This window comes from Myxocyprinus asiaticus, chromosome 21 (genome assembly GCF_019703515.2).
Source record: "Myxocyprinus asiaticus isolate MX2 ecotype Aquarium Trade chromosome 21, UBuf_Myxa_2, whole genome shotgun sequence".
In the NCBI taxonomy this organism is placed as follows: domain Eukaryota; kingdom Metazoa; phylum Chordata; class Actinopteri; order Cypriniformes; family Catostomidae; genus Myxocyprinus; species Myxocyprinus asiaticus.
Genome location: NC_059364.1, coordinates 13,486,303 through 13,500,745, shown reverse-complemented (window position 1 = coordinate 13,500,745; position 14,443 = coordinate 13,486,303). Strand labels below are relative to the sequence as shown.

The following is a 14,443-nucleotide window of genomic DNA, read 5'->3' as shown; positions in this document are numbered from 1 at the left end:
GTTCACAGAGTGCTGTATCCAAGCATGTTAACAGAAAGTTGAGTGGAAGGAAAAAGTGTGGAAGAAAAAGATGCACAACAAACTGAGAGAACCACAGCCTTATGAGGATTGTCAAGCAAAATCGATTCAAGAATTTGGGTGAAGGCATCAAGAGCCACCACACACAGACGTGTCAAGGAATTTGGCTACAGTTGTCGTATTCCTCTTGTTAAGCCACTCCTGAACCACAGGCAACTTCAGAGGCATCTAACCTGGGCTAAGGAGAAGAAGAACTGGACTGTTGCCCAATGTTCCAAAGTCCTCTTTTCAGATGAGAGCAAGTTTTGTATTTCATTTGGAAACCAAGGTCCTAGAGTCTGGAGGAAGGGTGGAGAAGCTCATAGCCCAAGTTGCTTGAAGTCCAGTGTTAAGTTTCCACAGTCTGTGATGATTTGGGGTGCAATGTCATCTGCTGGTGTTGGTCCATTGTGTTTTTTGTAACCAAAGTCACTGCACCCGTTTACCAAGAAATTTTGGGGCACTTCATGCTTCCTTCTGCTGACTAGCTTTTTTAAAGATGCTGATTTCATTTTCCAGCAGGATTTGGCACCTGCCAAAAGCACCAAAAGTTGGTTAAATGACCATTGTATTGTCAAGAGGAAAATGAGAAACAAGAGACCAAAAAATGCAGATGAGCTGAAGGCCACTGTCAAAGAAACCTGGGCTTAGTGAATTGGTGGGTTTTTGTTAAATGTGAGCCAAAATCATCACAATTAAAAGAACCAAAGACTTAAACTACTTCAGTCTGTGTGCATTGAATTTATTTAATACACGAGTTTCACAATTTGAGTTGAATTACTGAAATAAATGAACTTTTCCACGACATTCTAATTTATTGAGATGCACCTGTATATGTAAAAACGCTAGACGGATGATCTTTGACCGCTGTGTTTTTCAAAGTGTGTTTTCAGACGCCATGGTACATGATAAGAACGTAAAACATCTTGACACCTGCGTTCTGTTCTGTGCCTTGTGTCTTGATTATTTTAGGGCAAGAGACATACTCAGTACTGGCTATGGGCCTACTGGCAAATTGAAACAAACCCACAACAATGTTGGGGGCCACATGCTGACAACTTCTACCTCCACAGTGTTGCTCAATAGAGCTGTTATGTCTGAGCCACTTCTCAAACTGATCTCAACTGCCGTTCAACATCACACCTTACATTACAGTGACTGTGGGCTGTTTATGGGGATTTTCACTTTCCAACTTATCAAACACACACAGAAATGTGGCCTCAGGACTGTTGCAGCATCCAAAGTATACAAACAGCTTTTGGAAGAATGCAACAGGTATCATAAAGGAGACAGGTGTGGTTGTAAAGTCCAAGTGGACTTCAGTAGTTCTGACTCACTTGTTGCACTGGCCCACAGCATGCTCACCAGCAAACCAGCCTGCATGTTAAATAGAAGGAAGGCGCAGTATATCAGTTCACTAATCGCACAGGCCTTCCTGTATTCCATCTCATGCAACTCTACTGGTGTGACCTGTTTTGTCAGGACGGTCACCCTCGCCATTTAGGGCCAATCAGTGAGCGACTCTGCTGTTTTTCCTGGACTGCTGGTGAATGTGCCTAAGATGCTTCAGCCTGCAGAACATATGAAACTGGGACCTGGTCCTTTCAATGTGCTGCTTTTCAGCACATCTCTTGCAGGTGATTTCTCCGAAGTTGATGTAACTCTGGAGATCCATAGAGGGGTGGACCCAGAGCTTGATCTCCTTCAGCACCTCGTGCAGCTTGGGGAACAAATTGTTAAGGATAATGTGAACTTATTTGCATGTCAGAAAGTAGTGCACCCAGTCCTTCAGCATTATTTGAGGGGAAATGAAGTTGTAGTGATAGAGAGACTTGGTCTTGCCTTAATGGAGCCATTTATCCAAATAACAGGTAAATTGCATTATTGGGATAGTTCAGCCAAAAATTAAAATTCATTGCATTTATTCCCTTTCACTCCTCACTCATCATATCCTGAACACTTGTTCCATTTGTTGGACAGATGACATATCAGAGAGCAGAACATGTGGTGCAACTAACTCTGAGGGAGCCCTACACCCTGCTTGGAGGAGGCTGCACTGAGACACTTCTGGCCTCCCACATTACACACATGGTATTCTATTTCACTTACACATCACATTGAGTTTCATGTGTACTATATTGATTATAAAGTTTCACTTGAACTTGATAGTTTCATTAGTCACAATTTTATGAAATGGTTTATGCGTTAGATGTTCTTTATATCTTCAGGATATTTGAACATGAAAATGATTGTAATTCTCATTCATTTCATTGAATTTACTCCACGGAATCAGTCCACAGCCTCCGAAACAGCTGCAATTCTAGGCGTCTCTTACTCTGAGTAACTCATGGCAGTCGAGGTATTCTGCAGTTCTCTTCACACTGTGGCTCTTTCCTTAGAACATGATGGAACAGTCTCATTGACCTGACATATGCCCACCGCTGGGTCACAGATATAAACTCCCAGACCATTGCTGGGCAAACCTGTTTCTGTGGCCTAGTGAAGGACAGATCCGATCTGGAGAAGACCCCTCTAAATACAACTTACCATGCTTTCTCTCCTGTTTACACTGACAATCAGCCCAGAATATTAGATTCATTCTCTGCCACGTTCAATGCTTTGAATGTTGCCATTGAGATGGCTAATTTTGTTCTAGATGTTAAATACATGATCAGGGATGTAAATTAAGTTTGCTTTGAATGAAGATCTAAGCTGGTACCCCAAAGGTTGTAGGTTCAAACACTGCACAGCAACCTAATCATTGCCATTGTGCCCTTGAGCAAGGCACTTATCCCCAGGTTGCTCTTGCGACTGTGTCCTTGAAATAAGTGAACAGAAAAGGATATACAGTACTTCTTTGGGCATCTGTAGAATGACTATGTTGGAGTATCTACAGGAAATTACTTTTCCCTATTTTGTAGATGTAGTTCTCGTAGATCAACACTAGATGTAGTCTGAGAGACACTATGCAAAAGGTCAAAAATGCTCTTTTGAGCATTTTATGGTGCAATGTCAGTGGGGTAAATTTAAAGGGATAGTTCACCCAAAAATTAAAATTTTCTTGTAATTTACTCACCCTCATGCCATCCCAGATGTATATGACACATTTGAAGAAAAATAGAAAAATATCTCCTCTCAGTAGGTCCTTATAATGGAAGTGGATGGTAACACGATTTCTGATGCTCCGACAATGCACAGACAAACAGCATTAACGATGTCCATAAGACTCCAGTGGTTAAATTAATGTCTTATTAAGCAATGCGATCGCTTTTGGTGCGAAAAATATAAATATTTAAGTACTTTTTAACTATAAATCCTTGCGTCCGGTAAGCAGCAGTATGCGTGTTGACGAGAGGGCTGAGGTCATGCAGTCTTTCCAGCGATGGCATGGCAGCGTTCCATTCATTGCAGCAGATGCTCTCTACCTCTGTTGGCATTGCCTACATGTGCACCACCACATCTCCTGAGCTCTCTGTCTCTCTGAGGCTTGTTCTTGTGCTGCTGTTGCTGCAGCCTCCTCCATCTCCCTGTGCTCCTGGTCAGAGTACTCGGGTTCAAATAAATATGGCTGTGCAAAAACTTGTATCACCTCTTCTCTTAAATTAAAGTCTTCTGACATCTTTGTTTAAATTTTATTCAATTTGTTTACGGCATTCGGTCTGTACAGCATTCCTCCCACTCAGTTGTAAACAGCGCTGCTCTTCCGGGTGTGTCGCACATGCGTCACTTCTTGCGTGAACATGCCAACGCCAATACGTCACATGAGAGACTGCATGTCCTCAGCCTTCTCGTGAACACACATACCGCTGCTTAACGGAAGCGATTATTTATAGTTAAAAAGTACTTAAATATGGATCTTTTTCACACCAAAAGCGATCGTTATAAGACATTCATTTTACCACTGGAGTTGTATAGATGACGTTTAATGCTGATTGTCTGTGCTTTTTGGAGCATCAAAAATCATGTTACCATCCAATTCCATTATAAGGACCAACTGAGCTGAGATATTTTTCTATTTTTCTTCAAATGTGTTCTGCTGAAGACAGGAAGTCATATACATCTGGGATGGCATTTTCATTTTTGGGTAAACTATCTCTTTAAAATAGTTTGCTTTAAAGGAATAGTTCACCCAAAAATGAAAAATTTCTCATCATTTACTCACCCTAATGCCAGATGTTTACTGTATTTATTTATTTCTTCAGCAGAACACAAACAAGTATTTTTTACCATCTTGCCATTGCTGTCTCTAGGCACGATCATGATTTCAAGCTCAATTACACTTCCTAGGGCTTCACGCATACGCAGAGCACTAGATGGCGCTGGGAAGTGTAATCAAGCTTGAAATCATGATCGCCAAGGAGACTGCTGATATCATGATTTATAGTTAAAGGAGTTATTTTTGGTCTGTTCTCATCTGAAACCACCCATCTGATCGCTTCAGAAGACATGGATTGATTAATTAATTTTATGCTGCCTTTATGTGCTTTTTTGAGCTTCAAAGTTTTGGTTACCATTCACTTGCATTGTATGAACCTACAGAGCTGAGATATTCTTATAAAAATCTTTGTGTTCAGCAGAAGAAAGAAAGTTATACACATCTGGGATGGCATGAGGGTGAGTAAATGAGAGAATTTTCATTTTTGGATGAGCTATTCCTTTAATGAGTACAACAAAAGCATTTTGACGGTCTGCTACGGTTACTTTGGCAAGTAGGTTAAAGTCACCATGAAATGTCATTCTCAACTCATTTTACTTAAATAGTTCTTAGTGAAACAGGATATTCAATGAGAATGTAGGGAGGAAATTTATTTTATTCATAGGGTAGGAATAGAGCAAGTTATTAAATTTGTATGAAAAATTGCAAAGGCAAACATTTTTTTTCTTTGCAATAGCATGCACTGATGAATAATGCACATTATTATCTATCTATCTAAACAATAAGAACCTCCGTATCATAATCTCAACATGGGCCAGGTAGACATTTCAGGATCAGATGATAGTGATATCATACTCTTCCTACCCATCTTCTAATTCATTTATGACAATGATTATCTCATTAAAGCCCAGTATTGTTATTCAGATGGACTCCTGCAAATTATATTAGGTGAGAATTTGCATTTGACAAGCTATCCAAATCCACTGATCGTTGTGAAATTAGTATTTTTGAAGATGGATGATTGACAACATTTGACAAAAAAACATTTATTTCACCATTCTTTTCATTACACTCTCTCTTCCCTTTAACAAATATGTACTACCAATTGCGCTAACATACTGATGAAGTATTGTACAGTTTTGCTGTGGACCATTAAAATAAAAATTCAGAGTGCAATAAAGTAGCCTTTTGTTTGTTTAAAAGTATAGTCCACCAGAAAAAACAAATTGTCATCATTTACTCACCCTTATGTCATTCCAACCCTGTATGACTAACTTTCCATGGAACACATTGCATTGAATGGTGACTGAGACTGATAATTCTGCATAACATTTCCTTTTGTGTTTCACGGAAGAGAAAGTCATACAGGTTTTGAAGAATATACATTTTTGAGTAAACTAACCCTTTAGGTCTTGGGCACATGGGAAGGTCAAAAACTTTTACAAACGATCTGGTAACAGTTTCAAGTCATACTGTAAATAGCCGTATCTTTTCTACTGTACGAAAATCAGACAATGAAAACAAACCAAAAGTGCAGGTGTACAGGGCAGGAATTGAGGAGGTTAATTATTTCCTTAGTTGAAATCTGTCAAAACATGAAGTTAAATGCCATTTATATGCCATGGCTCTTCAGAAGATGAATGGTATGAGAGATCTTCTTGATCTGGGGAAATCTTTGAACTTCTCATTATAGAACCTGGAAAACATTAAAGAAACCAAATGTCTTTCTCCAAGACTCATTTCAGCATGTGTTACAGCCTTGTACTGTCAAAACTCACTCTCTGAACCAATGATATACCTTGATATACCTTGAACCAATGATTTTGGCACAGATGTGCAGTTTGACAGCCATGTAAGTAATTTTTGAATCAATAAGATTTTTATTTGATTTTGTGAAGCTCTTTTTACCTGTGATGATGATAAGCTCTACGGCCTATGAAGCAAATGGTGAAAAAAGCAAAAGAACATGTGGGTAAAGACCAGGTAGCAAGAGCATAGCCCAGCCGCTCTACAATTTCTCCAAAGAACTTTGCTGCAGACACATACTCAAATAAGCCACATGCAGTTAAACAAACACATAAATCAGTCCAGGGTTTATTCAGTGAAGCTAATTGCAGTTCACTTACACAGACGGAGATGTGAGGGTAATGGTAGCCAGCTGGTAGATGGCTGTGCAGTGTGTAAACCTCCCTCCCCTGGCCTCAAGAGGCACACTAGTGGCTGATGCTAGAGGCTGCAGCCTTTAGCCTCCTTGTAAGCGTGCCCACCTCCCATGCCGTAGACGCCAGTTCGAATCCTGCTCTGAGTGGGTTGAGCAGGACCTGTTACAGTGGTGTCGTGACCCAGATGGGAGTGAGGTTTAGAGGGGTGAGTATAACAGTAGCCATATGGTAGATAGCTGTGTAGTATGTAAACCTCATTCCCTTGGCCTCAAGATGCACACTAGCGACTGATGCTAGAGGCTGTAGCCTTTAGCCTCCTTGTTAGCGCACCCCCTCCCATGCCGCAGACACCGGTTCGAATCCTACTCTGAGTGGGTCGAGCAGGACCAGTTACATGAGAATTAAAGGGATAGTTCACCCAAAATTGAAAATTGTGTAATTTTCTCACCCTCATGTTGTTCCAAAACCATATAACTTTCTTTTTTCCATGGAACAATAAGACCCTTTTTCCAACTGGTATTGAGATGCATTTCGGGTGATCCGATCACATGTGGTCAGCCCTAAATACAGGTCTAAACGGGGTCTTAAAGGTTTTGTGATAGGGTCACAGAAATCACAAACGAATGTGGTCAAAATCACGTGTCCACATCTCATTTGAGGTGTAAACGCTAATCCATTCTGTATGCGTCCCGGCAACAATGAAAAGCCACCCCTCACCTGTCAATCAGTTGTTGCGCTAAAACAAGAGTTTAAACTTTGCTGTTTACGAGCCGCTTTTAAAGGAAATAACCATTCAATTGGAACATTTTAAAAAGCGGATGCATACACAATCACAAGAGCTTCATGGATCTTCTTTAATGTTTCTGATATCAACACCGATGACAAGCATGTACACCAAGCTCCTTTAATACAGGTAATCCACTAAAATAACGAATAATTCTGCTTGACATGTTGCGTTTGTGCTTAGATGAAATTTCAGCCGCATCTGGGAGAAACAGTGCGTTGTGTTTTTGTGCTTTTTTGTCTTTTCTGACTTTGTTGTGCTTTAATATCATGCAGTAACACACTGACATAGTGATTGATGTACATGTATGTCGTCATGAAATGAGACCCTCCCCTCCAAATCCGAACACAAGTGTTCACAGGAGATGCACTTAAGTGACCAGGTGTAAATAGCAATGTGTCTCACCTGACCACATGTGATCGGATCACCCGAGACGCATCTTAATACCAGGTGGAAACGGGGCCAAAAGGAGAGTCTCAGTCACCATTCACTTTCATTGTGTAGAAAAGAGATGCGATGAATGTGAATAGTGACGGAGACCTCTCCTTTTGTGTTCTACAGAAGAAAGTTGTAATGAGTTTGGACAAACAGAGGGTGAGTAAATGACAGACTTTTCATTTTGTGTGAACTATTTCTTTAAGAGGCTCTCATCAAAAAGATCCTCAAAAATTCATACCTCTTGGGATTTTGTAGGAAATTTCTACAGGTTTTCTTAAGTTCTGAAGAATGTGGTCACTGTGAATATTGATCCCCATTCCTATATGAAAAATATGATTAAACCTAAATATATATATATATATATACGGGGGAAATAATCAAATAACTTAATCATTATCAAACAATATCCCTAAAAATATCCCTTTGCTTCAAATGGTATGCTACAGTGCTCTAGAACTTTGTTATTAACAATACAATTTATTACACGGCTCTCTGGAATACTTAATTCTGATTGATCAGTTTGCAGCTTTCTGCGGTCTAATATATTTTGGTATATTGACCGTTAAAATATGTAATTGACTGTCGCCCCAGGAAACCTATTTCCTACATAGTGCTACTAGTTCACTAGTTTAAAGGAAAATTCCGGGTCAAATACAAGTTAAGCTCATTCAACAGCATTTGTGGCATAATGTTGATAACCACAAAAACTAATATCAACTTGTCCATCCTTAAAAAAAAGCAAAAATCAAGGTTACAGTGCGACACTGGAAGTGAATAGGGACAATTTTTGGAGGATTTAAAGGAGATTATAAAAGCACTTACATTAATTCTTCTATTAAAACTCAAGTATTGAGCTGTAAAGTTGTTTAAATCGTTGTTTTAGGGTTTGTTGACATTACATCATCATGGCAACGAAGTTGTAAAATTGGCTGTAACTTTACACAGAAAAGGTTAGCAAGCAATTTTATCTCCCTAAAATCATGTTAACATGCATTTTGTTTACGTCTTGTGGCTATACTTTTGAAACAGTGAGTATTTTAACATTTACGGCCTTATTCGCTTCCATTGGAAGTGCCTCACTGGAACCCAGATTTTTGCTTTTTTAATGAAAAGGAGGGACCAGTCAAAATTAATTGTAGTAATCAATATTATGCCACAAATGCTGTCAGTTGATCTTAACTTTTATTGAACCCGGAATATTCCTTTAATGCTTAATGTCACTCCACAGTCAACACAAATCAATATTTCAAGCATTTATTTATTTGGCAAATAGCCGTGTAATAATCAGGATAATGTGCAGTCAGCCGGTCATTGTCACAAAATAAACCCCTTCAGGGTGATACAAGTCCTAACCACCCTGTCCGGGTTTATTTTGTGATAACGACCTGCTGACTGTAAGTTAGCCCTTACATAATAAATTGTGTATAATTTGTTATATAATAGTAATTCATTCAGTAATTGAGTTTTACCAGCTAATAAGCGACCATCAGAAATCCAAGTGTTTTGATATGTAGCACAGTGCAGCAGATAGTGTGCCTGCAGGAAGCCATTAATAGAGCAAAACACCATCCCAGACAGCATAATGTTGAATGCAAATGGCCGTCCTTTGGTCAACAGAGAGTAGATGCAGCTCCTGGAAACCAGGATGTAAAAAATACATACAGTAATATTACCATATTTTTTTAGATATACATTGTCACATGGATAAATATGTAGCTTATTACCATATTTGCAAAACTAAGTATATGTGGCAACTTAATTTGAGGTATCTAATAAAATTAATTATCATTGTATTAGATTCATGCCGAGTTCTTTTTACTAGTACCTGCTCTCAGATTTAGCCTGCTACAGTCCATGATTGTAAGGGTTTAGTGACAATACCTGCTCACAAACCTGTTGTGCTTTGTCTAGATCACACTTCTGCTGAACTATTCATGTGCTTATAACTTAATTTACCGGGTTTTGGCCCTGTCATGTGTAATTACAGATCAGTCCTTCTTGAATTTGAACAAATCTCTGGCGTTGCATTTTCTTGGACTTATGGTCAACACAGCATGAAAGTAATTAAAGTAGGAATGTGGAACATTCCAATCAGTCTTTTGTCTTTGGATTTAAAGGAGGGACAAGTCAAAATTCATTTAATGGTAATCAACATTATGCCACAAATGCTGTCGATTGTGCTTAACTTATTGAAATTTGTCCTCATTTGCTTTGTGTAACTTAATACATCCATGTTTTGTGTAATTGCGTAACTTGGGTTCAGTGCATGCCAGCTAAACAAGTGAAGGGTAGCATAAACACTTCAGGAACATACTCCAACAATATGTCAAAGTCAAATACAGAGTTGCAATGCAGGTGGTTCTATATATGTAATAATCTGTTCTGGTCATTCTATTCTAGTTCTCACTAATATTGGCAACTGTAAATTATGAATTCTTTTTTAGCCCTGCCAAAGTTCTCCAACGTTTCCCCACCATGAACGGCACTTACCTTTGAAAGTAGTGCAGGCAAAATGTCAAGAGCATCAAGTGCTTCCTGATGCTGTGGTTCCCATCTGTGGTCAGCAGCAAAAGCAGGGGCAACAGCAGAGCAGGCAACTCCTGGAGGAACCAGGCGAGCCTCACTGGCACCATCACAGAGCTGGTAGAGGTGTCCGCATAGCGGCCATAGGCAGCATGAGACTTCATGAGGCAAACAAAGTGCATAACCCCACCCAGGATCATCCCCAAACTCAGGCCCTGCACCAGAAGGTCCTGACACTGCATAGAGGTCGGCTATATGTCCAATTTCAGACCAGGTTTGTTTCTACTGTCGGATCTCCCATCTTAACCCCTCACCAGAATTCTGCAAACACGCCGTCTCAGAGCAGCTCCTCCCCAAAAACCAGAGGGAGAGCTAAGTCTTAACCATGCTGCAACATGCACCCTGCTGTAATGTGAGAATGCCTTTCTGAAAGAGATTTCCTTTCTGACATTTGACAATTTTTTTCAATAATGAACTGGTGATGAGTTGTGAGCAATGCTCGAGTTAGTTTTTATATAGAATGGTCTAAAAACACAAGCAGGACTGTTTTTTTGGTTTTGTCAGTGGCATTTTGTCAATTTATTTCACCTAGAAGACCTTTTTCCGCTAATGCACTGGTAATGTAACCTGATCTCATTATTATTCATAGCTATTTGTATGCAGTGATGGGTAATTAACTAAAAATTATTACTTCTCTAAAATTGTAATGACATTACTGATAACATCATGGGAAAAGTAATCCCATTGCAAATGACTACTAAGTTACTGTCTTAAACACTTTTTCAAGGAAAAGTTTTTTTCTGCTCAACAAATTCAAAATAATTCCTATATTTCCTCTTTGTTTATTGACTTGTTTGGGGGCACATGCCCTTTGGCTGTCACAGAATCGCAAAAAGATGTACATATTAACATAATTCCTGTTTTAAATGTATTCTACATAAATTATTATTTTAGAAATGTGTAACCCAAGTAATGTACTTAAAAGTACCTTAATTGAGAGTAAGTAACTGTAATGTGATTACAAGAATTTAAAATGTCATGTTACACTACTTTTAGACTTAAATTATTAGATTACAGTAACTAATTACTTTGAAATCAGATTACACTAAACACTGTTTGTACATAACATGGATATACTTTTTTGTTATTGGACACTGTTTGTCATTGTAGAACACTGATTCAGTCCCTCTTTATTTACTAAAAATAAACTTACTTTCATTGACCTGTTTGTTCAAATCAAAACATGAAAAGCTGGGCAAAAGGGGTAATTATTTTAGTCAAGTTAGAAAGATTTCCACAAGACAAATGTTTTTCTTTTGTGTATGTGTTGGCGTACATATTAATACCTTTCAAACTGAATGTCCTCTCAGGCCATGTGTGTTTCCTTAAACACTGGCATGATCATTGTCTATCTTTCGATCAAGTTCATAGAGTTTCCAAATTTGAAGAAACATTTTCAAATCATGCAACCCTGAGGTTATTAATACAACTTAAAAGCATGCATCTACTCTAAAGTTCACAAAAGGTCCGTAAGAGAACATCCACTGAGAGTATAATGCACAAATGGTGTGGAAGTAGGAAACTGTCAAACAGCTGGAAGTATGCCTGAGTGTTTCCCCTCACACCATTTAGCCATAATACCAATAACCTTTGGGTGTTAGTCACCAATATAATGCAGTCACTCAAAAAGTTACTTAAAACAACAGGATACCCAGCAAATCCAGATCTCTCACATTTTGTTTTCAACAAAACACTTAAGAAAACGTTTAACAGCCTGACATCCAAAAGTGAACATTAGCCATTTAATTTTGATGGATGTTGTGTATAAACTCGCAAAAAACTTTATTAGGAACACTTTGGTCCTAATAAAGTGCCCGATGTGGTCTTCTGCTGTTGTAGCCCATCTGCCTCAAGGTTCAACATTTGTCACGGAACATGTCAGGAATGAGGACCCAAATGCAGGAATAAGTGAAAAATCTAATATTTTATTAAAACTGAAAACAAAACAGGCAACACAACTTACAGGGGAGAGAAAACAAATCAAAACATAAAGAGTAAAAATAATAACTAGGACCGACCGGGCACAGGAACAAGACAGGAACAGACTGACTACTAATCAAACTCACAAAACAATCTGACAAATACAAGAGGGTACAATATATAGGCAAAGCACATGAGGAACTGGTGAAGACTATAAGCATGACAAGGACTAAATGAGGGAGAGTGATGAGGGTAATGAGGAGGCAGGGTCAGAGAAGCCAAACACAGACAGCCAATTACACATACACACACAAACAGAAAACAGACAGGGACCGAAGGGCAGACAGAACAGGATCATGATCGTATTGTGCATTCTGAGATGCTATTCTGCTCACTACAGTTGTACAGAGTGGTTATCTGAGTTACCGTAGCCTTTCTGTCAGCTCGAATCAGTCTGGCCATTCTCCATTGACCTCTCTTATCAACAAGGCATCTCCATCCACAGAACTGCCACTCACTGGATGTTTTTTGCTAAATTCTATTTTAAATTTTGAGTAAATTCTAGAGACTGTTGAAAATCCCAGGAGATCAGCAGTTACAGAAATACTCAAACCAGACCATCTGGCACCAACAATCATGCCACGGTCAAAATCACTGAGATCGCATTTTCCCCCATTCTGATGGTTGATGTGAACATTAACTAAAGCTCCTAACCCGTATCTGGATGATTTTATGCATTGCACTGCTGTCACATGATTGGCTGCTTAGATAATCATATGAATAAGTAGGTGTACATGTGTTCCTGATGAAGTGCTCAGTGAGTGTATTTACCTGCTCTGCAAAAAGAAAAACAAAGAAGCAGATTTTTAAAAGGCAAGCTCTCTTTTTTGACTCCTACATTAAAGAGTTGTCTGAGTTTCTTCTGTCTTTTACATTTAAGAGCATGATGTAACCTTGAGACCAACACTGAAGTCATTTTTGGAGAAGAAACATGTGATCACCACAGCTGACACCTGTGTCCAAACCAGCTCTACAATGTCTACCTCTCCCAAACATGTTCAATGCAACACCAAATGGCTCTTGAGACTTTGAAATGCCATCACTGCTAAACTGAGAACATATTAATGAAGTGATATTTGTTCAGTTGGACCAATTAATGGGAATCACTGTCTCCATTTCCCCTTAAAATTTAAATATGCAAACAGTTTAATACAGAATGAAACCAAACCCAAATTTCGATGAGGGATCCAAGAGAAGGCCTGGGAAACACCAAATTAGAATTCAAATAGGAATTCCAAACCATTGCAAAAGGGGGAAAACAACTCTGTTACACAGGGTTCATGTATGATTAAATAACTACGTTTTGCTGCAGTTTGAAGGTACTGTGGTTAAATGAAAGCTTGTGGCACAACACCTTAAAGGCATGGACTGCATCGCTATCGTTTGCCCTGTCAAGCTTTTCCTTCTTATACATGGAAGAAACTGCTTTCTTTAAAAGCGAGGTTTTGCCATGTAATTAGCACTATCAAAGACATTTAACCTTTTTGCCAAATAATTTTACCACAATTTCTATTATAGCATGATTTGGGTTATTACAATATGTATTATTCTGATTTTCTTGAATGGAACGTAAAACAAGTTTTCCATTTCTCAGACACTCTATGCCAAAAACTGAACTTCCTTGAAGGATTATTGTTTATGGAGAACTTTAGAAAATTTTAGTTTGTTTTATGTTCCTTGACTAAAACAGTCTACATTTATCAAAAGAAATAAGCAGATAATCAAGTTCTTTGCAGGCATAGCACAAAGCTAAAATGTAAAATCTTTTAAAAATATATGCATGGTAATGTGAAGATTGTATATATAGTATAAAGGATGGGCAAAGCAGAGCACATGGAAATTGATTTAATATTATCTCTGTCACTATGTTGTGCAGTTGTGTCAGATATTTTTCAAAATTATCTAAGCTAACGCAAAATTCAAATGGTAGCCTTTTCATAAACAGAAGGAAGAATTTCAGTCAGATAACTGATGTACTGTTAACATATTCATAATGACTGTGGATTGCTTTCACTGACCACAAATCTTTCAGACTTAACCTCAAAACTGCACATTTATCTTGTAGTTAATAAACCACTTACTACATAGTAGATTGTGGCATAAACTCACTTGAAAGTCATCATCCATGATTCTGCTAGCCTCCAATTGGAAAAGGTTAACAGAGGCAAATGGGACTACACCGACTCATGTTTTAATATAACGCTGCTGCGTGAAGTTAAATTAATCTTGTTAAAGACTTCTCTCAAACTGCTTGTAAACATGTCACAAAAACTGTAAAGCATC

At 38.5% G+C, this 14,443-nt stretch overlaps 1 protein-coding gene and 1 pseudogene across 4 annotated transcripts; one reads left to right on the top strand and one right to left on the bottom strand.

Annotated features, from left to right (window-relative positions):
* Positions 1 to 955: 955 nt before the first annotated feature.
* On the top strand, positions 956 to 2,817 carry LOC127411691 (molecular chaperone MKKS-like; annotated as a pseudogene).
* A 2,043-nt stretch (positions 2,818 to 4,860) lies between these two features.
* srd5a2b (steroid-5-alpha-reductase, alpha polypeptide 2b) lies at positions 4,861 to 10,461 on the bottom strand. 4 transcript variants are annotated; one of them, XM_051647704.1, is made up of 5 exons: positions 10,088 to 10,461; positions 9,067 to 9,230; positions 7,836 to 7,916; positions 6,122 to 6,272; positions 4,861 to 5,909 (listed from the first exon to the last, which is right to left on the bottom strand). In XM_051647704.1, exons 1-5 carry the CDS (start codon positions 10,360 to 10,362, stop codon positions 5,843 to 5,845), a joined length of 738 nt encoding a protein of 245 aa, XP_051503664.1. In that variant the 5' UTR covers positions 10,363 to 10,461; the 3' UTR covers positions 4,861 to 5,842. The 4 variants fall into 4 exon arrangements, with proteins under 4 accessions (XP_051503664.1, XP_051503663.1, XP_051503661.1 ...); XM_051647703.1 differs by having other exon boundaries at positions 6,122 to 6,146; XM_051647701.1 differs by lacking the exon at positions 6,122 to 6,272.
* Between the last annotated feature and the right edge of the window lie 3,982 nt (positions 10,462 to 14,443).

What these genes read in the sequence shown, in the direction of transcription:
- srd5a2b (XM_051647704.1), bottom strand. Translation starts at nt 10,362, where the DNA reads ATGCAGTGTCAGGACCTTCTGGTGCAGGGCCTGAGTTTGGGGATGATC. An exon ending in TGATGGTCGCTTATTAGCTG is followed by an intron (nt 7,917 to 9,066) that starts GTAAAACTCAAT and finishes TTTTTCATATAG; the next exon opens with GAATGGGGATCAATATTCAC. An exon ending in AGAGCTTATCATCATCACAG is followed by an intron (nt 5,910 to 6,121) that starts GTAAAAAGAGCT and finishes AATGTTTTCCAG; the next exon opens with GTTCTATAATGAGAAGTTCA.